We start from the raw sequence: 21,968 nt of genomic DNA, 5'->3' as shown, positions 1-21,968 counted from the left end.
TTTTCTGATTTTTTTCATCAGGATAAGGCGGTTTTGCGGACTTCATTTAAATTCTTACCTAAGGTTGTGAATTCTAACAACATTAATAGAGAATTTGTTGTTCCTTCCTTGTGTCCTAATCCTAAGAATTCTTTGGAGAAATCCTTACATTCTTTGGATGTGGTAAGAGCTTTGAAATATTATGTTGAAGCTACTAAAGATTTCAGGAAGACTTCTAGTCTATTTGTTATCTTTTCTGGTTCTAGGAAAGGTCAGAAGGCTTCTGCCGTTTTCTTGGCTTCGTGGTTAATTTTTTTATTTATTCAGCTTATTTGGGGTCGGGTCAAGCCCCGCCTCAGAGATTTACAGCTTATTCTACTAGATCAGTCTCCACTTCATGGGCTTTTAAGAATGAAGCTTCAGTTGATTAGATTTGCAAAGCAGAAACCGGGTCTTCTTTGCATACATTTACTAAATTCTACCGTTTTGATATATTCGCTTCTTCGGAAGCAGTTTTTCTTCTGCTTATGTTTTAAGTTTTTTCTTTTCATTTAATGAGAATTAACTTATATTTTGGGTTGTGGATTATTTTTTTCAGTGAAAAATAGCTGTTTTTACTTTAATCCCTCCCTCTCTAGTGACTCTTGCGTGGAGTTCCACATCTTGGGTATTGCTATCCCATACGTCACTAGCTCATGGACTCTTGCCAATTACATGAAAGAAAACATAATTTATGTAAGATCTTACCTGATAAATTCATTTCTTTCATATTGGCAAGAGTCCATGAGGCCCACCCTTTCAGTGGTGGTTATGATTTTTTTTGTATAAAGCACAATTATTTCCAAATTCCTTTGTTGATGCTTTTTACTCCTTTCTTTATCACCCCACTACTTGGCTATTCGTTAAACCAAATTGTGGGTGTGGAGAGGGGTGTATTTATAGGCATTTTGAGATTTGGGAAACTTTGCCCCTCCTGGTAGGATTGTATATCCCATACGTCACTAGCTCATGGACTCTTGCCAATATGAAAGAAATGAATTTATCAGGTAAGTTCTTACACAAATTATGTTTTTCTAGTTGAATCATTACATCAGAAGCCTTTTTTTTTTTTTGCAAATGTATGTAACTGCCAACAGCTGTTGTATGTCAACCGCAAATTGTTATCAGGACCATTTGTGAAAGTCAACTGTTTGGATTGAGTGTGGACAGTTAACAGGTAGAAGTTAGGTCTAGTGCAGATTCTCACCTTAATTCTCATGTTTCCTATTATGGTATTTTTATTTGCCTAGTTGAGGATTTTAGAAACAAGTTTTTTTTTCTTTAGATATTCTGGGCATGGTGAAGGCAATCAACATTAGCTTTTATTATCATTCATTATCAAGCTGTTACAGGTGTTAGTGCATATTCTACTTGTGCATAATTCAATTGTAGATGACATTTCTAATCTTTACTTACAATGATTTTGTGAGAGGGCTTCATGTGTTACAAAGATTGAGTGGGAAATAGTAACATGGTTATAGCAAACCTGGGGAAAATCTCACTTGCTCCTCAAACTTGGCGTGACTACTCAAAAGCAAGGGCAAGGGTTTGTTTTTGTTTTTTTGCACAAAAGACTCAGGTTTAGCATGACTTATTTGGTTGTGGCATTTTTTTGGTTTGTTTTTGTTTCTTTATTGTCAGGCCTGATAATCTTTAGACCATAAATTAAAAGAGAGAAGGTGCAGCTATATCCCTCTAGGCACACAACAACGGGTTCACGTCTGGATTCCGCATCACACTTAGGGAAACCTCCCTAAGAGTCATAATTTGCATAAATTAAAAGAGAGAAGCGCTCAACCTGGGAACGAACAATGGCATAATAGCTTGTTCTATGGCTAGTTACCACCCAAGAAGCAGCCTCTTTTTGCTCAACATGTGCCTTTCACAGAGAACTTTCCTGTAGCATATCAGTCTGATCCTGACTTAACAGTACAGTCCAGACCCGAAATACCAGGCAATCCCTCTCTGAACAAGGGAAACGGCAAACCCCCAGATGTATGTTTCGGCCTAGTGTGGGCCTCGTTAGTGAGGTGCAGCCATATCCCTCTAGGCACACTGAGCAACGGGTCCATGTCTGGATTCCCGCATCACACTAAGCGAGACTTCCCTAAGAGTCATAATTTGCATAAATTAAAAGAGAGAAGCGCTCAACCTGGGAATGAACAATAGCATAATAGCTTGTTCTATGGCTAGTTACCACCCAAGAAGCAGCCTCTTTTTGCTCAACATGTGTCTTTCACAGAGAAGAACTTTCCTGAAGCATATCAGTCTGATCCTGACTTAACAGTACAGTCCAGCCCTGAAATACCAGGCAATACCTCTCTGAACAAGGGAAACGGCAAAACCCCAGGTGTACGTTTCAGCCTAGTGTGGGCCTCGTCAGTGATGTGCTGCCATATCCCTCTAGGCACACTGAGCAACGGGTCCACGTCTAGATTCCCGCATCACGCTTATGGAGAATTCCCTAAGAGTCATAAATTAAATAAAAAGAGGCTGCTTCTTAGGTGGTAACTAGCCATAGAACAAGCTATTATGCCAATGGTCGTTCTCAGGTTGAGCGCTTCTCCCTTTTTATTTATGCAAATCTTCAGACCATGCCTTAGCCCTAACACTACAACTATGTCAGGAGAAGCTGGGCATCTTAGCACACTGTGTTGCATTGTTCCAGATTCAGGGTAAATGTTATATGGAGCTCAGCTGCAGTAGCACTAAACATATCACTGGTTGTGAGGTTTATAAGAAGATAGTGCCATTTGTGACTCAGACATCGGAAATTACTTTGCTTCAGAAAATGAACCAAAATTGGCAAAGGGAGTTATAAAAAGGCCTCTGAAAGAGCTATTTGGCCCTTTGTTATTCATTTGCAATGTTCCGAGTATTCATGTTCCTGGCCTTCCTATCCTATTATGACCTTGGCCTGTTCACTGAACTTTTCCTTTTGTTTGTTAACAACTGACTACCTGGTTGGTTATCTTTAGAACAGAAATTAGGAATAAATAAAAAGAGAGAAGCGCTCAACCTGGGAACGAATATGAGCATAATAGCTTGTTCTATGGCTAGTTACCACCCAAGAAGCAGCTTCTTTTTGCTCAACTTATGCCTTTCACAGAGAAGAACTTTCCTGAAGCATATCAGTCTGATCCTGACTTAACAGTACAGTCCAGACCCGAAATACCAGGCAATCCCTCTCTGAACAAGGGAAATGGCAAAACCCCAGAAGTATGTTTAGGCCTAGTGTGGGCCTTGTCAGTGAGGTGCAGCCATATCCCTCTAGGAACACTGAGCAACGGTGACTTCCCTAAGAGTGATGTGGGAATCCAGTGATGGACCCATTGCTCAGTGTGCCTAGAGGGATATGGCTGTACCTCACTGACGAGCCCCACAATAGGCAGAAACGTACATCTGGGGTTTTGTTGTTTCTCTCGTTCAGAGAGGGACTGCCTGGTATTTCGGGGCTGGACTGTACTGTTAAGTCAGGATCAGACTGATATGCTTCAGGAACATTCTTCTCTGTGAAAGGCACATGTTGAGCAAAAAGAGGCTGCTTCTTGGGTGGTAACTTGCCATAGAACAAGCTATTATGCTTTTGTTCGTTCCCAGGTTGAGCTCTTCTCTAAGGAGTATAAAGACAAAAAGGTCTATAGGTGGACCCTCGGAACAGTTGAAAGGGCACAACATCAACCCAGGAGACAAAGGCGATACAGGACATATGCACACCGACAATTAAACACGGTGGATTCAAGCTCTGGCTCTGACACGGAATATACGGGAGACCAGCAACAGGAACCAGAAATCCATCATAGCACACAGCCTTTTTTAGGAATCACCACCCGCTCCAGGGGCAGAGGCGAAGACCACACACGCACAGGAGAGGGGTTTGGAAGAAGACCCCCGCAGACAGAGGAGGATGTGACGGTCAATCTCAGTCACCATAGTTTGAATGAAAATGAACGGCGAGTGCTGATGAAAGGCCTCTCTTTTGTCCCCACTACTACATCAAACGACTTTGCTACATACATTGATACAATGCGCTTTCAGAGACAATTAAAATTGGGTGATTTTTTTCAAGGAAAAAGTATAGATGACAACAGACACCCTTTTAAAAAGCCAAGTTCCTTTGATCCACCGTCCACCAACCCAAGCATTAGAACATACACTCGTATTGTCCAACAAAGACTGGGTGAGAGGGACCTTACTCAAACCAGAAACAATATGACATCTAGTGATTGGGAAGCCGTGCACTCTCTGAGGAATGACTTCGCGATTGTCATATGCCCAGCGGACAAGGGTAGAACGGTGGTACTACAGGATTATCAGGACTACAAAACCGAGATTGACAGACAACTGGCTAATACCTCTACCTATAAGTCCTTGCCATGTGATCCTACAATCACCTACAAAGCTCAAATTGACTCTGTGATTGAACAAGCAGCTCAAATTAATTGGATTGACCCTATTACTAAAGAATGGCTGACTATTGATTATCCTGGCAGACCCATATTGTATACACTACCTAAGATTCACAAACAACTGCTGCACCTGCCAGGACGTCCAATTGTCTCAGCCCGTGGGTCGTTGCTACAACCCCTTGCTACCTTTGTTGATTCCATATTACAACCTTTGGTACTGAACATGCGTTCATACTTACGGGACTCATCAGCACTGATCACCTGTCTCACCAAAATGACAGATATACAGCCAGGTGATGTACTTGCAAGCCTGGATGTCACAAGCCTTTATACCATTATTCCCCATGAAATGGGCATGGAAATAATCACCAAATGTCTTGAGAAATGCCCTTTTGTGGGTCCCCCCACTGGCTTCTTTATCGAACTCCTATTCATGTGCTTAAAACTTAACTACTTTAAGTTCGAAAACAGATTTTACCTTCAGCTCATGGGAACAGCAATGGGCTCGAACATGGCGCCTGCATTTGCCAATCTCTTTATGGAGCATGTGGAAGAAAACATCTTCAAGGTATATACGAAAACCACCAAATACGTTTTTACAAGCTCTATATCAACGATATTATCGTGGTATGGCGGGGTACTCTGGAGACATTTGGCGAATGGGTGGACACCCAAAACAGAACTGGAGGCCAGGTTCAACTCAAGGAGGTCTCCAGCTACACTGAAGTGGATTTCTTGGACTTGAGAATCTACAAGGAAGGCACCAGGCTTGGCATAACGCTATTCAAGAAAGCTATAGATAGGAATACACTCCTGCACGCCTCTAGCTATCATTCAAAATCACTTGTGAAAGCCATTCCCAAGGCACAGATGTTGCGGGTAATCCGCAACAATACATCAGACAGTAAACGTTACCTTCAACTGAAGGAAATGGAGGATAGATTCTATAACAGAGGGTACAATAGCCGGATAATTAAGGAGGCCAGAACTCAGTTAAATATGAAAGTCCCAGAGAGGGACTATCAGAAAAGAATGAACTTCATTACAGCATATACTCCAAACACCAGGATATTGGGGGCAACCCTAAAGGAGAAATGGGATATCATACAATCGGATCCATCATTGCCCTATCAGGGGTATGGACCACCCAGAATTGGGTACAAAAGGGGAAGAAACTTAAAGGACATCCTAATGAGAACTGATCCAATCAACAGTTACAGTAAGAATACACAGACCACCAAGAAGGGTTCCTACAAATGCCCTAGCTGCGTTACATGCAACACTATGCTCCAATGCAGGCAGTTCAGACACCCACATAATAATGTGAGCTACAAGATTAAACACTATCTAACTTGTACCACCAAATTCGTGATATACATGTTGAACTGCAGTTGTGGCCTATTTTATATAGGTAAAACCTCAGACGATATTAAGAAAAGGATGGCAAACCACAGAAGCGCCATCCGTATGGCGATCGACAAAGGGAAAAGTGACCAATCTGTGGCCAGACACTTCATGGAAAAGGGACACTCTGTGGCGGACCTGAGATTCAAACTGATTGACCATGTACCCCCACTACCTCGGGGGGGGGGGGGAGATAGGGATACTCTTCTACTTCAGAAAGAGGCTGAATGGATTTTTAAATTGGACACTGTGCATCCCAGAGGCCTTAACATGGGGATTGATTGTCACTGCTACTTAAGAGTTGAGTGTGAACTACTGCACCCTATTAACCCTCTATGCACCATTGGGGGCCCTCTTAATCAGCATTTGTGGATCCTGCAAGGAGCTTTAATTGTGGACGGTATGAATTACTAATACAGTGTTCCTTGGCTGCTCTATTGAACTGCATATGACTCAGCATACTTATGTACTTCTATGTATACCACTGTATATAGTTCCCCAGCATATATGGGCTATACTGTGAATATGTAAGCGGTCTGGTATGTGTACTATATGTTTAGGACATCTGATTAGATTTGGTCTCTATTGTGCACTGTACATGCTACACCGAGTGACTCTGTCATGGTTTCTTTACATTTCCAGCTGACATGTCAGACTTAGGTTACAGTCCAGGGCGCAAGTTCATGGGTCCCTGATCCTTGACATGTCCCTCCCGGTCCTACATATAGCATTACCTCGTCCCCAGTTACACTAGGGGCAGACGTACTTATGAATGATGGTTTGGATGCACACAGGGGCTTGTCACCCTTAACCAATCACGCCAGCACACTTGTGCGATTCGCTTTTTTTGATACGCATATGCACTCCTGTCCCAGTGGCCTGGTCTGGGGGCCCTGTGATATCCCACTATATGACACATTTTTCCTATATATCAAGTACATCTTTGCTGCCTACGCATTACACATTGACATTAGGTTCGTTACACTAGCGTTCCTCTACGTAAGACAATACTTTATTGTGGAGCTATTAGAGCCCAGGTGCTCATTACCAGTATGATCTTTAATATCACCCCAGGATCCCCCCATACATTCAGACATGATGCTCTTCAGACGCAGGAGGCATTTAAATACATATTGGGGCTTGTTTTTCCTGACCTATCATATTAGCCCTTGTGTATGACCGGGGGCGGGTCGTTCTTGTAGATACGCATGCGCACTTCTGTTGCATCTTGAGCCGACACTTGCTAGTCCCGGGGACACTGCGATCCACCGCTATGTGACACTTGTCTGAGAACTAAGTAGGTAAGTGTACAACCCTTCCAGTACTGTTCATCTAGGTGCACGACATTCACTTTCTGATGTTAGCCGCATCTATATGTTTCCTGGTTTTTGATCTATGAATATGTCTTGCTTAGCTTTATCAAGTACAGTGGCCCTATGCTCGTTATCCGTATATTACTGCTCTACCTGTTTAATGGCTAATGTTTATGCTACAGGGGTGCCTTATTGAGAAGCCTATGTTTCAGTGTATTTTTCTAAATATGGGTCACGTTACGTTTTCCCCTTTGCAATCTTTTATGGGTTACATTGTATTGTAGACAATGGGATCACCCCTACATGGTTCAGCTATTTCCCTGAAATATGGCATAGAATAGTACATGTATCCATTTGTATATAATGATTGATAATATGATTTGTTGCCTTGATGTATCTTTACTTATTTTGTTTACACTGAATTCTGGGTACAGAGATATGTGTTTCTAATTGGTTGCCTTGGCAACAATATTTGGCAGTTTTTTACACTTGGGGGAGGGGTCTATGTTGTATAAATGTTTGTCTCACTTGTATGTTGTTGGTCTGATGAAGGGAAGCATTCCCCGAAACGTTACCGAATAAATTTACTATTTGTATTTAAGCCCAGAGAGTGTTGTTTTCTGTACTCTCTCTCCCTTTCTCTCTCTCTCTCTCTCTATATATATATATATATAGATATATATATACATACACATATATATATATATATATATATATATATATATATATATATACAAAACACGGAAGGGGACTGCACTCTCATACCGGACCGGGTACACATCCCATGACCCTGTAACATGCTCAGCCCTGGGTGCTCACCGGCACTCACAGGAAGCTGTGCTGTCCCCAGAGTCACAGGCAGTGGGGACAGCACAGCTTCCTGTGAGTGCCGGTGAGCACCCAGGGCTGAGCATGTTACAGGGTCATAGGATGTGTACCCGGTCCGGTATGAGAGTGCAGTCCCCTTCCGTGTTTTGCATATTTCCTGGGTGTTTACATAAGCCTGTGCACCCTTCCCTTGTTCCCAGTTTGTTTGGATTTGAGAGCTTGCATTGTGTGGCTGTTTTAGGGTCCCAGGTATTGGAAAGGACCTTGACGCGGTACCTGGGGTTGTACCATTTGGCCAGATGTGGTAACTAACCTTTCCATTTTTGCTTTTAAATCTTAGCTGAGAGCTTGTGAGTGAGTGCTGGACTTTCTCTGTGTGTTGTGTATATATATATATATATATATATAAATATATATATTTTATACTTCAAACCCATCTCTAGAATGCTGATTACAATAGTAGACACTTATGGATATAGATAGAGATTGCCTGGTAACGCCAAAAGTGCTTAGTATTTTATTTGAAGCTCCTGAAGGGGACATTATAGCTTCTCATTCGGTCAACCATTTTAGTGCAGGGTTCCTTGGAGCAGGGAATCTCAGTTACATTTCCAGAGATTTTAGCTTCTTGTAGGATCTTTACTTTTGTAGTGCTGCTTTCATGTTTTGTTTATGCTCTGCTAATGTCCTTCCAGAGGCATTGTATATTTGAAATGCTTGCCAGTTGTTCATCACTACCATATAGTTAAACTGGAACAGTAATTTATGTGTACTAAAGGAACATTAAACACTAAATAAATGCTAGATAGAATGATGAATTAAAAGAAAAGATTAGTCTGAGAATAACATGTAGATGTATTTTTTAAAGTTTCATTAGCTGTTTAAATATAAACAAAATAAGTGTGAAGTTGTAGTGTCTATAAAACAATGGGAGCTGCCATGTTGTAACTTAGGTTACCTTCTCTACTGTGACCAATTAGGGACAGTTATAAATAGGTCACTAGAATGTGCAGCCAATAGCTATGTGGAATATAACAGTGTTCTGCACTTCCATTTTTAACAGTAACTGAACAACTAAAAATTTCAATATGGAATTATAGGAAAAGGGGACAAAATACATAATAAAAGAATACTGGAGAGTGTTTTTTCTATATACGATTTATCCTTCTATATACCATATCAAAGTGTTTAATGTCCCTTTAATAGTAACAATGATCAGGCACCTGGAAGGTAGGTGTTTTCTGGCCAATCCTTGTGAACTTTGTGCCAAGTGTCAATGATACAAAGATATTCTCTATTTCTGTTAAGGGGTAATTGTCAACTTCCAAATTTGTATTCAGGGCCACTTGGAAATCTTCTCCCTGTTCTTTTTTTTATATGGGAACCACAGGACCACTCCCCAATACTTTGGAGATTATTCCAAGATCCTCCAACCCCCAATACATCACTTCCACTGCAGCCTTCAATACAAATGGAACTGTTCATACAGTTTTCTACACTCTGGTGTTTCTCCTTAATAGTGTCTTTGACGTGATGACAAGTGCTTTGTGCCTGTTATCTTGAGAAACCCTTGACTGCACAGGTTGATGAGCAACAAGCAGTTATTCATTGTTTAAAAGTGAACTTCACTAGCTGCTGTGGGCACAGACCGTTATACCTCAATAAGCTCAGCATTAGAGGAACCCATTACACATAAAGTATATTATGTATATGGGAAGATCAAACATTTTGTCAGGTGTTAATTAGAACTCTAACCAGTTTCAATTAATGTTTAACAACCTAGTACTTTTTAGTAAAAATAAACATAGCTTCTCAGAGTATGTTGCTTAGAAACTCTAGAACAATGGTATAAAAGCCTATGATGCAACCTGCACTTGTGATCAAGCCCTAACAGACTATATCAGACAGCTATGTTTAGTTAATATATTTTTCTTAATGGCTCTAAACAATATTTTATGCATATAATGATTCTTATTTTAATATATTATATTTTATAATTGAATGTGTATATATATATATTCATATTTATAGGTTCCATTTATGTATAAACTATTAGAATTAAAGTGAAAGTAAATAAAATCAATCAAGATTGTGTCCAGATCTAAGTCTTGTTGTTATAAATCAAACCGCTATTTAAAAAAAAACAAAAACACAATGCATGCAGTTAATAAATTATAACTATAAATGATCTATTTGTCCTTGTTTTCCTCCGCCCCTTTAGCGCTTTCTGGTCTGCATGTCTGTGTCGTAATTAGACATGTGCGTTTCGTTCCAAATCAAAATTCATACGAATTTGCCAATTTCGGAGATTCAAATCGATTAGAATTTCCAAATGACCCTAGCAAAGAAACTAAACTAATCCGAATGCATTTGTAACAAATAAATCTAAATTAGTTTGGATTTATTCATTACATTTGAATGGCCTTGGTTTAATCACAATGCGGTATAAAAATTAAATTTAGTGAGATTTAGTGAGATTTAGTGAGATAGAACAGTTTGTGTAACTTGGAACCATCTGAATCAACATAACACATAACAAACATCCAAATTTACGAATCGAATCCAAAACTAATACATCCGAATGTATTCGAATCTGAATGAAGCAGAAACGAATACATTCGTATGTATCCGAATTCGAATAGATCCGAAACGAAATTCGAAAAAATCCGAATCAGTCCGAAACAAATCCAAAAATGTTTTTCCGCTGCACACATGTCTAGTAATTATGTTAACACCCCCTCAGTATATATACGCGCTACCGTGAGAAAGTTTGTTACGCATGCGCAAGTTAAAAACAGCTTTTACAAATAGAGACACTTTAATCCTGTAAGAATTTGCACTTACTTTGATTTAGCTATTCAGATGTCAAGCTATTTATTTCAAGGGTGTAACTGGATTATCGTTGCATCCAATTGTGCATGCCTTTGTCGTGAACACGCATGAAGGAATGTGTAGTTGAGATGACGTTGTGTTGGATAACACATACGCATATACCAATGTTTTTTTTTTTTTTTTTTACAAGACTTTGACACCTGGCTCCCGATCTGATTGGATAGCGTCACTGCTAGCTAAAGGAAAATGTTGTGTAGGCTGCCGTAGCGGCAAAATATTACACGGTACTAAAAGAACAATATCATTCTTATAAGGTTCATGAATTAACATCCTAAGGCCTAGATTTAGAGTTCGGCGGTAAAAGGGCTGTTAACGCTCCGCGGGCTTTTTTCTGGCCGCACCATAAATTTAACTCTGGTATCGAGAGTTCAAACAAATGCTGCGTTAGGCTCCAAAAAAGGAGCTTAGGGCATTTTTACCGCAAATGCAACTCTCGATACCAGAGTTGCTTACGGACGCGGCCGGCATCAAAAACGTGCTCGTGCACGATTCTCCCATAGGAAACAATGGGACTGTTTGAGCTGAAAAAAAACCTAACACCTGCAAAAAAACAGCGTTCAGCTCCTAACGCAGCCCCATTGTTTCCTATGGGGAAACACTTCCTACGTCTGCACCTAACACTCTAACATGTACCCCGAGTCTAAACACCCCTAACCTTACACTTATTAACCCCTAATCTGCCGCCCCCGCTATCGCTGACCCCTGCATTACAGTTTTAACCCCTAATCTTCCGCTCCGTAAACCGCCGCAACCTACGTTATCCCTATGTACCCCTAATCTGCTGCCCTAACATCGCCGACCCCTATGTTATATTTATTAACCCCTAATCTGCCCCCCACAACGTCGCCGACACCTACCTACACTTATTAACCCCTAATCTGCCGAGCGGACCTGAGCGCTACTATAATAAAGTTATTAACCCCTAATCCGTCTCACTAACCCTATCATAAATAGTATTAACCCCTAATCTGCCCTCCCTAACATCGCCGACACCTACCTTCAATTATTAACCCCTAATCTTCCGATCGGAGCTCACCGCTATTCTAATAAATGTATTAACCCCTAAAGCTAAGTCTAACCCTAACACTAACACCCCCCTAACTTAAATATAATTTACATCTAACGAAATAAATTAACTCTTATTAAATAAATTAATCCTATTTAAAGCTAAATACTTACCTGTAAAATAAACCCTAATATAGCTACAATATAAATTATAATTATATTTTAGCTATTTTAGGATTAATATTTATTTTACAGGCAACTTGGTATTTATTTTAACTAGGTACAATAGCTATTAAATAGTTAAGAACTATTTAATAGTTACCTAGTTAAAATAATTACAAAATTACCTGTAAAATAAATCCTAACCTAAGATATAATTAAACCTAACACTACCCTATCAATAAAATAATTAAATAAACTACCTACAATTACCTACAATTAACCTAACACTACACTATCAATAAATAAATTAAATACAATTGCTACAAATAAATACAATTAAATAAACTAGCTAAAGTACAAAAAATAAAAAAGAACTAAGTTACAGAAAATAAAAAAATATTTACAAACATAAGAAAAATATTACAACAATTTTAAACTAATTACACCTACTCTAAGCCCCCTAATAAAATAACAAAGCCCCCCAAAATAAAAAATTCCCTACCCTATTCTAAATTTAAAAAGTTACAAGCTCTGTTTCCTTTACCAGCCCTGAACAGGGCCCTTTGCGGGGCATGCCCCAAGAAGTTCAGCTCTTTTGCCTGTAAAAGAAAACATACAATACCCCCCCCAACATTACAACCCACCACCCACATACCCCTAATCTAACCCAAACCACCCTTAAATAAACCTAACACTAATCCCCTGATGATCTTCCTACCTTGTCTTCACCATACCAGGTTCACCGATCCGTCCTGGCTCCGATATCTTCATCCAACCCAAGCGGGGGCTAGACATCCACTGAAGAAGTCCAGAAGAGGGTCCAAAGTCTTCCTCCTATCCGGCAAGAAGAGGACATCCGGACCGGCAAACATCTTCTCCAAGCGGCATCTTCGATCTTCTTCCATCCGGTGCGGAGCGGGTCCATCTTGAAGCAGGCGACGCGGATCCATCCTCTTCTTCCGATGTCTCCCGACGAATGACGGTTCCTTTAAGGGACGTCATCCAAGATGGCGTCCCTCGAATTCCGATTGGCTGATAGGATTCTATCAGCCAATCGGAATTAAGGTAGGAATTTTCTGATTGGCTGATGGAATCAGCCAATCAGAATCAAGTTCAATCCGATTGGCTGATCCAATCAGCCAATCAGATTGAGCTCGCATTCTATTGGCTGTTCCGATCAGCCAATAGAATGCGAGCTCAATCTGATTGGCTGATTGGATCGGCCAATCGGATTGAACTAGATTCTGATTGGCTGATTCCATCAGCCAATCAGAAAATTCCTACCTTAATTCCGATTGGCTGATAGAATCCTATCAGCCAATCGGAATTCGAGGGACGCCATCTTGGATGACGTCCCTTAAAGGAACCGTCATTCGTCGGGAGACATCGGAAGAAGAGGATGGATCCGCGTCGCCTGCTTCAAGATGGACCCGCTCCGCACCGGATGGAAGAAGATAGAAGATGCGGCTTGGAGAAGATGTTTGCCGGTCCGGATGTCCTCTTCTTGCCGGATAGGATGAAGACTTTGGAGCCTCTTCTGGACCTCTTCAGCACCGGATTATGGATCGCCAACCCCCGCTTGGGTTGGATGAAGATCTTGGAGCCAGGACGGATCGGTGATACCTGGATGGTGAAGACAAGGTAGGAAGATCTTCAGGGGATTAGTGTTAGGTTTATTTAAGGGGGGTTTGGGTTAGATTAGGGGTATGTGGGTGGTGGGTTGTAATGTTGGGGGGGGGGGGTATTGTATGTTTTTTTTAACAGGCAAAAGAGCTGAACTTCTTGGGGCATGCCCCGCAAAGGGCCCTGTTCAGGGCTGGTAAGGTAAAAGAGCTTGTAACTTTTTTAATTTAGAATAGGGTAGGGAATTTATTATTTTGGGGGGCTTTGTTATTTTATTAGGGGGCTTAGAGTAGGTGTAATTAGTTTAAAATTGTTGTAATATTTTTCTTATGTTTGTAAATATTTTTTTATTTTCTGTAACTTAGTTCTTTTTTATTTTTTGTACTTTAGCTAGTTTATTTAATTGTATTTATTTGTAGCAATTGTGTTTATTTAATTTATTGATAGTGTAGTGTTAGGTTAATTGTAGGTAATTGTAGGTAGTTTATTTAATTATTTTATTGATAGGGTAGTGTTAGGTTTAATTATATCTTAGGTTAGGATTTATTTTACAGGTAAATTTGTTATTATTTTAACTAGGTAACTATTAAATAGTTCTTAACTATTTAATAGCTATTGTACCTAGTTAAAATAAATACCAAGTTGCCTGTAAAATAAATATTAATCCTAAAATAGCTACAATGTAATTATAATTTATATTGTAGCTATATTAGGATTTATTTTACAGGTAAGTATTTAGCTTTAAATAGGAATAATTTATTTAATAAGAGTTAATTTATTTCGTTAGATGTAAATTATATTTAAGTTAGGGGGGTGTTAGTGTTAGGGTTAGACTTAGCTTTAGGGGTTAATACATTTATTAGAATAGCGGTGAGCTCCGATCGGAAGATTAGGGGTTAATAATTGAAGTTAGGTGTCGGCGATGTTAGGGAGGGCAGATTAGGGGTTAATACTATTTATGATAGGGTTAGTGAGGCGGGTTAGGGGTTAATAACTTTATTATAGTAGCGGTGCGGTCCGCTCGGCAGATTAGGGGTTAATAAGTGTAGGCAGGTGTCGGCGACGTTGAGGGGGGCAGATTAGGGGATAATAAATATAATATAGGGGTCGGCGGTGTTAGGGGTAGCAGATTAGGGGTACATAGGGATAACGTAGGTGGCGGCGCTTTGCGGTCGGAAGATTAGGGGTTAATTATTTTAAGTAGCTGGCGGCGATGTTGTGGGGGGCAGATTAGGGGTTAATAAATGTAATATAGGGGTCGGCGGGGTTAGGGGCAGCAGATTAGGGGTACATAAGTATAACGTAGGTGGCGGTCGGCAGATTAGGGGTTAAAATTTTTAATCGAGTGGCGGCGATGTGGGGGGACCTCGGTTTAGGGGTACATAGGTAGTTTATGGGTGTTAGTGTACTTTAGGGTACAGTAGTTAAGAGCTTTATAAACCGGCGTTAGCCAGAAAGCTCTTAACTCCTGCTATTTTCAGGCGGCTGGAATCTTGTCGTTAGAGCTCTAACGCTCACTGCAGAAACGACTCTAAATACCGGCGTTAGAAAGATCCCATTGAAAAGATAGGCTACGCAAATGGCGTAGGGGGATCTGCGGTATGGAAAAGTCGCGGCTGCAAAGTGAGCGTTAGACCCTTTAATCACTGACTCCAAATACCAGCGGGCGGCCAAAACCAGCGTTAGGAGCCTCTAACGCTGGTTTTGACGGCTACCGCCGAACTCTAAATCTAGGCCATATATTTTTAAACAAACTTTAAAATTACCTTAATAAAGAGCGGTTACTTTACTATCACTTTAACATGACTGAATTGAATAGGTGTTTTAAAAGTTATTTTGTTTTTTTTAACACATAAAACTAGCTATAAAATGATATTATTTCCCTTTATAGCTAGTAGAGATGTATTGTTTTACATTAGCATGAGCACACACCTGGCCACAAGTTGTTAATGGCTTTAGTGTGAACTGAAGAAAAATAAATGTTTTACAATTGGTTTTTGCTATCAAAATGTGCACAATCTTTTTATATGCACACTTTCTGAGGTAACAACTCCTACTGAACATGTGCAAGAGTTCACAGTATATACATTTATCTGTTTTGTGATTGGTTGATGGCTATCATATGATACGGGGGGGGGGGCAGGAAAATTTAAAGTAAGTGAAATTTGTCAGAAAACAATCTACCAATAATTTGAAATTCATACTTTAAATTACTTGTTATTGAATTGTCTTTTTTGTTATGCATTTGTTGATTACACATTTCTACTGTATTTAATGGTCCTTTAACATCTCCTATTGACATTAATGAGAGACAAAAGAGTAATTCAGCTAGGATAATGCAACTGGCGCAAAATTAAAATTGTTTGTGAACATCTACAAGGTGTAATCTTTTTTTGGCAGCCATTTTATCTGCTATCAACCAGCCAAAAAAGATTAAACTAAGCAATGTAAATGCTGTTTTTAAAGATGAAAATTGCATTTTTTTTTAACTATTATGTCTTGGCAGAAGGCGTGACTGTACTGACTTTCAACATCAAGTGCAATCTAGTAAGCATGTGACCTTATTGCCATTACCTCCTTATATAACACTACACAACCATAACCAAAACAAATAAATATACTATATAGCATATTATTTTACACTATTTATAATAATATATATGTAAGGCTACCTGCATTCGTGCTTTCTCCATAAATCAATGCAATTCAGATGACTTTGGCATGGATTGTTTCGGCAAACATCAGAATGGCAGCCTAGACTCACACCCTGCATGCTGATAATAAATCTGTGCTCATTGCCTTTGCCTTCCAATGGCAGAAGTTGGTTATTCAGACGAATATCACGTAGACAACCTGGAAGCACAAATTTCAGACTGCAGGCAAAACAGGGTGCTGAAAGGTTAACACTGCATATTAGTGTAAACAAGAATATAAAAATGGTTGTCCTGTATTCACTGATCTTTTCTTCCTGTGGAAGACTTTTTCCCAAATAAACTTTTCATGTGATTGTAAATGTGCAGCACAAATAAAGGGAAGGCCCTATCAACCAGGGAAGGACCAACATACTTTAATAACTATTTGAAACCATAACACCAATAATGTTGAGCACTAACTGTGTCTGAAGGACAGAAAAATGAACCCACAAGTTATGGGAGTGTTCACCTGTAGTGGGCAACTTGGCACCTTTGAGAGCCTCCCCTATGATCCTCTTTGCATTAATACCAAGGACACACATATTTTATTTTATATAGTAATATACATGCAGTTCTCTTTCCCCCTTAATCCACCCACTTTCTGAAGCACCGTGGATTTAAATTGTTGCTGTTGCTCCACTAGGACTAAAATAACATTGTGATCCATGTGTAGACTTGAGGGTTGTATGCACTCTTAAATAACTTGTGTGCATCGCTGGGTGTAATCTTACCCCATAAAGCAGGCTATAGTTTGTTATAGTTTCCTTATATGTTTTGTACAGACAGAGAATTCGCTATATGTTTAATACTGGGTAAAAATTTTGGTGTTGGAAAGCCTGAGCTAGAATATGACACATTTCCTCCCTTAGGATGCAAACTGTACTTAAAATAAATAAATCTTCCCTAGAGGTGTGCTCACATATTTTTGGAATTATCAAAGTAAGTGAGCTTTTTCTCCTAATTATGTTCTGTTTCCTATAAAAGAAATTTGGAAACTTCCAAACCTCACCCATGATTGGGCATTCCCAGGTTGGGATACAGTCAAACTCCACCCTAGCTTACTCCAGGATCCCCAGTTTTCCAGGACACTGCAAAAGTTTTAAATAATTGTTTGTTTTTATTTATAAACTTCATTACCAAATAAATACCCCATTGAAGCTTTGGGGATTTTTATTGTGGTGAAGTTTTGTTCAATTCATAACACATATTTAACTATTGTGGAACCTGAGTGAGCTAGCTGGGAGGCTCCTAAATTACCCAGACTGCGTATACAGCACCTATATGGTGCTTTCTAAAGTGTGAGTATTAGCCCTCAGAGTGAGGGAGTGTTTGGAGTGTCAAGTGTGATCAGACATACTGTGCCATTGGAGGGTGTTTGTGCTTCACTTTTGCAGTGTCCTGGAAAACTGTGGATCCTGGAATGAGCTAGATGAGAGGCTCCTAATCTGCATGGTGCTTGGGAAATTGTGAGTATGAGTCTTTGTGGTGTGTGGGTGATTGGAATCTTAACTTGTAACAAGCATACTGTGCCATTGGATCACTTCTTTTTTTTTAATATGTTTTTTACAGTACTTTGAGAATGTTTAAATAAGAACTGATAAGATGAATCTTATGGTACACTGTCAATATTAGCCAGTATTTGGTGCCTCAGTTTCTGGACAATTCATTTTGGGACTGGGACCTTATTGGTTAAACTCCACCCTAGCACACAAAGCCCCCTGACCACCCACATCCTGCTCTAGGACCACAGCACTCTGTCACCTGACTGTCCAGAATCTGCAATGAGCAGCCATCTTCCAAAATGAAAGCACACAATATTGGGAGATGTAGATACATTGCATTTACAAATTACACAAACGTAGTATAAAATCTCACCAATTTAACCTAGGTCCTTGTGTTTTTAAATCTGGTAAACTATTTATTAAACATTTGTATCTACTATAAAAAGCCAACTGAAAATGTGACAAGATTGTGCTGTTTTTATGTTTGCTTCAGTGCAATAAAGTGATGTGTGTGCAGTTATTTAGTTATCATATGTCACTATATACTCCATAATGTGATGATCTGTTTAGTCACCAGTGTAACCTGACGCTGTATTAGGAAAATACATGAATAATACAGACACAAATCTGACCATCCAAAATGAAGACCACAATGGTAAAACTCACCCTGAAAATCACTCTCTGCTTGTTGTGGTGAGCTATTTCCTAGTATAACAGACGAGGAATCCACTTCAAACAGCTTATTTTTCCCAGCAACAGATGTTATCTCATGATCCCCACCGCCCTTCTGAATACGTAACGTGAAGGTGTTGTCATAACGCTCCATGCTCAGAACTACCCACTGGCCATGGTCTATCCTTAATGTTGCTAGCACAATAAGGTGTTCCCTTTCTCCAAAATTGAAACGTACTGCAAAGTGTCCATTGACAACCTGAGTTAGACAGGAAAAAGTGTCAGTATATAGGTATTGCATACAATGCAATTTAATGTTAAAAGGCTACATTGTTTTTTTCAGGCAGTAAATTATATGAATACAAAATTCCTTGCTGTTAAGAAACCCTAAAAGTAATTTTAAGTCAGCAAAAATATTCTCTCTTTAGTGATCAAAACACTTTTTGCACTATATGTTGATTAATGGTATATCTATTAGATTTAAATAAAATAATTGCAAAATAATATTTGTGTTCCAACACCAACAGGGAAAATGCTGTACTGAAATGGTGCAAGACTGAAAACCAACAGACTTGATAAAAAAAATGTGCAAAGCTGGTTCAGTTTAACAATCTTTTACCAAGCATTGGGCTACATTGCTAAATAAATTTAAGGTAATTTGATAGGCACTGCTGCAGAGCAAAACTCTGCAAGTAGGTTTATGTGTACCTTCCTAACCCTGTGGTCCTAAAGTAAGGTCCTCATATATATGGCAAACCTTCACAAATCTTATACAAAAATTTATAACTTTGTTAACAAAATTAAAAATATAAGGTGGCACAAAAATGCTACATTATTAACTTGAACAGATGTATTTTGATGATTGACTTAAACAAGGCACACAGTTCCTGTGGTGCCACAGTTTGTTTTGTGCAATATAAAATAGGTGCAGGACTAGTAAGCCAAGTTGCGGTATCCACCAGTGAGGTGATTTCATCAGGAGTTAAAATAATCACATTCTGGAAGCTCACTTAAATAATCTTTTGGAGGCTAAACACACCTAATTATTGTAAGTGTCCAATTAATTATCCAATTAATTAAATCAGCTTCCATAGCAAATCAATTAATAGAGACTGATAAATATAAATGTAAATAGATTACTAAAGCCAATCACATTAACAAATTACATCATTATAATGTAAATAATGGTATAAAATGTTTATGGAACCCAATCCTACAGTTCAATTTATCATGATGTTTACAATACTGGGCAAGATACCATATGAAAAAGGGTGTGTGTACAAGCGCTAAGGTAATCCCCAAGCTGTATCCAAACAGAGATCCTAACCAACCTCCAAAAAATATGCACAAGTAGTAAGAAGTGAATACAGCGCCAACAAGAGGCCAAGGGATAAATATACTCACAGAGAGATAAAAGAAGATTATTTAATGAACCATGTTAAAAAGCATCAGTAATAAAAGACTATATATAAAAAATGTAAAAAGCACATATAAATAAAATTACAAATACAGGAATATCTTACAGAAGCGGCTCAAAGGGCCAAAGCTGATAATTACAATAAAAACAGAGGTAATTACAGGTGATCAGTGTGAGTGGTACACCAGAATAAGAGTGTATACTGATAAAACAGAATTAGCCTAAGTGCAACTGTAGCAAGTGCATCAAGCAAAAAACTAATAAACAATAATACAAACAATAGTGTTCAAAATTAGTGTTACAAAAATAGTGTTCCAAAAAATAGAAAAATGCACTGCAGTGCAAAAAAAGGGGGGTAGCAAAATAATTGTATAGATACAATCAAGTAGTGAGTGAGTGCAAATGGATATAAAAATGCTAGCTACTTAATCCAGTGAGGTTAAGATATAATTAAATAAAATACACAATATGCAATAACATAAAAAATATAATAAACAATATGCAATAACATAAAAAATAAAAAATAAAATATAAAATATAATCCAAAAAAGTGTTCAAAAAGTTGATCAACAAATGTTAGTGAAGAACAAAAATAAGTCAATCAAAACTAAAAAATGGAAAAAAAGGGTGATGAAAAGCAAGGTGAAAGTGAGGAAATTGATTCCTTCCAATGTTAGTTACTTTAACAGATCCAAATTCCTGAGTGTGGTTGCTGAAGTAGCTGATTGGATCCTAGCACCTGTCAGCTGCTCCTATGGTATCCTAAAAAGTGTCCCTGTAAAAAAAAGAAATTCACAACATAGTGTATCCAATATGAGAATGAAGTAAAGATTAAAGTAATGCTTACCAATATGTCAACGCGTTTCTGCCCTCAAAAAAGGGCCTTTCTCAAGACTGAGAAAGGCCCTTTTTTGAGGGCAGAAACGCGTTGACATATTGGTAAGCATTACTTTAATCTTTACTTCATTCTCATATTGGATACACTATGTTGTGAATTTCTTTTTTTTTTACAGGGACACTTTTTAGGATACCATAGGAGCAGCTGACAGGTGCTAGGATCCAATCAGCTACTTCAGCAACCACACTCAGGAATTTGGATCTGTTAAAGTAACTAACATTGGAAGGAATCAATTTCCTCACTTTCACCTTGCTTTTCATCACCCTTTTTTTCCATTTTTTAGTTTTGATTGACTTATTTTTGTTCTTCACTAACATTTGTTGATCAACTTTTTGAACACTTTTTTGGATTATATTTTATATTTTATTTTTTATTTTTTATGTTATTGCATATTGTGTATTATATTTTTTATGTTATTGCATATTGTGTATTTTATTTAATTATATCTTAACCTCACTGGATTAAGTAGCTAGCATTTTTATATCCATTTGCACTCACTCACTACTTGATTGTATCTATACAATTATTTTGCTACCCCCCTTTTTTTGCACTGCAGTGCATTTTTCTATTTTTTGGAACACTATTTTTGTAACACTAATTTTGAACACTATTGTTTGTATTATTGTTTATTAGTTTTTTGCTTGATGCACTTGCTACAGTTGCACTTAGGCTAATTCTGTTTTATCAGTATACACTCTTATTCTGGTGTACCACTCACACTGATCACCTGTAATTACCTCTGTTTTTATTGTAATTATCAGCTTTGGCCCTTTGAGCCGCTTCTGTAAGATATTCCTGTATTTGTAATTTTATTTATATGTGCTTTTTACATTTTTTATATATAGTCTTTTATTACTGATGCTTTTTAACATGGTTCATTAAATAATCTTCTTTTATCTCTCTGTGAGTATATTTATCCCTTGGCCTCTTGTTGGCGCTGTATTCACTTCTTACTACAAGATACCATATGAACCAACCTATTACTCTGTATATAGCTTAAGACTTGGACTACAACTTAGTCATGTAAAACAACATTAGATATGGAGGTACTTGAAATACATTGCAGAATTGCGGTAGTAGTGCTCTACTGAGTACTGTTAAATGGTTTATGGTGCTATAGGGAAGCAGGTTT

The 21,968-nt window shown here is 38.5% G+C and overlaps 1 protein-coding gene across 1 annotated transcript in view; it reads right to left on the bottom strand.

Annotated features, from left to right (window-relative positions):
• The window catches only part of LOC128661686 (neural-cadherin-like), a 488,078-nt gene that overhangs the window by 45,366 nt on the left and 420,744 nt on the right, over nt 1-21,968 (bottom strand). The window contains 2 exon segments of the mRNA XM_053715912.1: nt 16,327-16,507; nt 18,516-18,780. Of these exon segments, the coding sequence (XP_053571887.1) occupies nt 16,327-16,507; nt 18,516-18,780 (446 nt within the window).

The sequence above is a fragment of the Bombina bombina genome, chromosome 5 (assembly GCF_027579735.1).
Source record: "Bombina bombina isolate aBomBom1 chromosome 5, aBomBom1.pri, whole genome shotgun sequence".
NCBI lineage: Eukaryota > Metazoa > Chordata > Amphibia > Anura > Bombinatoridae > Bombina > Bombina bombina.
The sequence above is the reverse complement of the archived record's forward strand: the minus strand, read 5'-3'. Positions and strand labels throughout refer to the sequence as shown.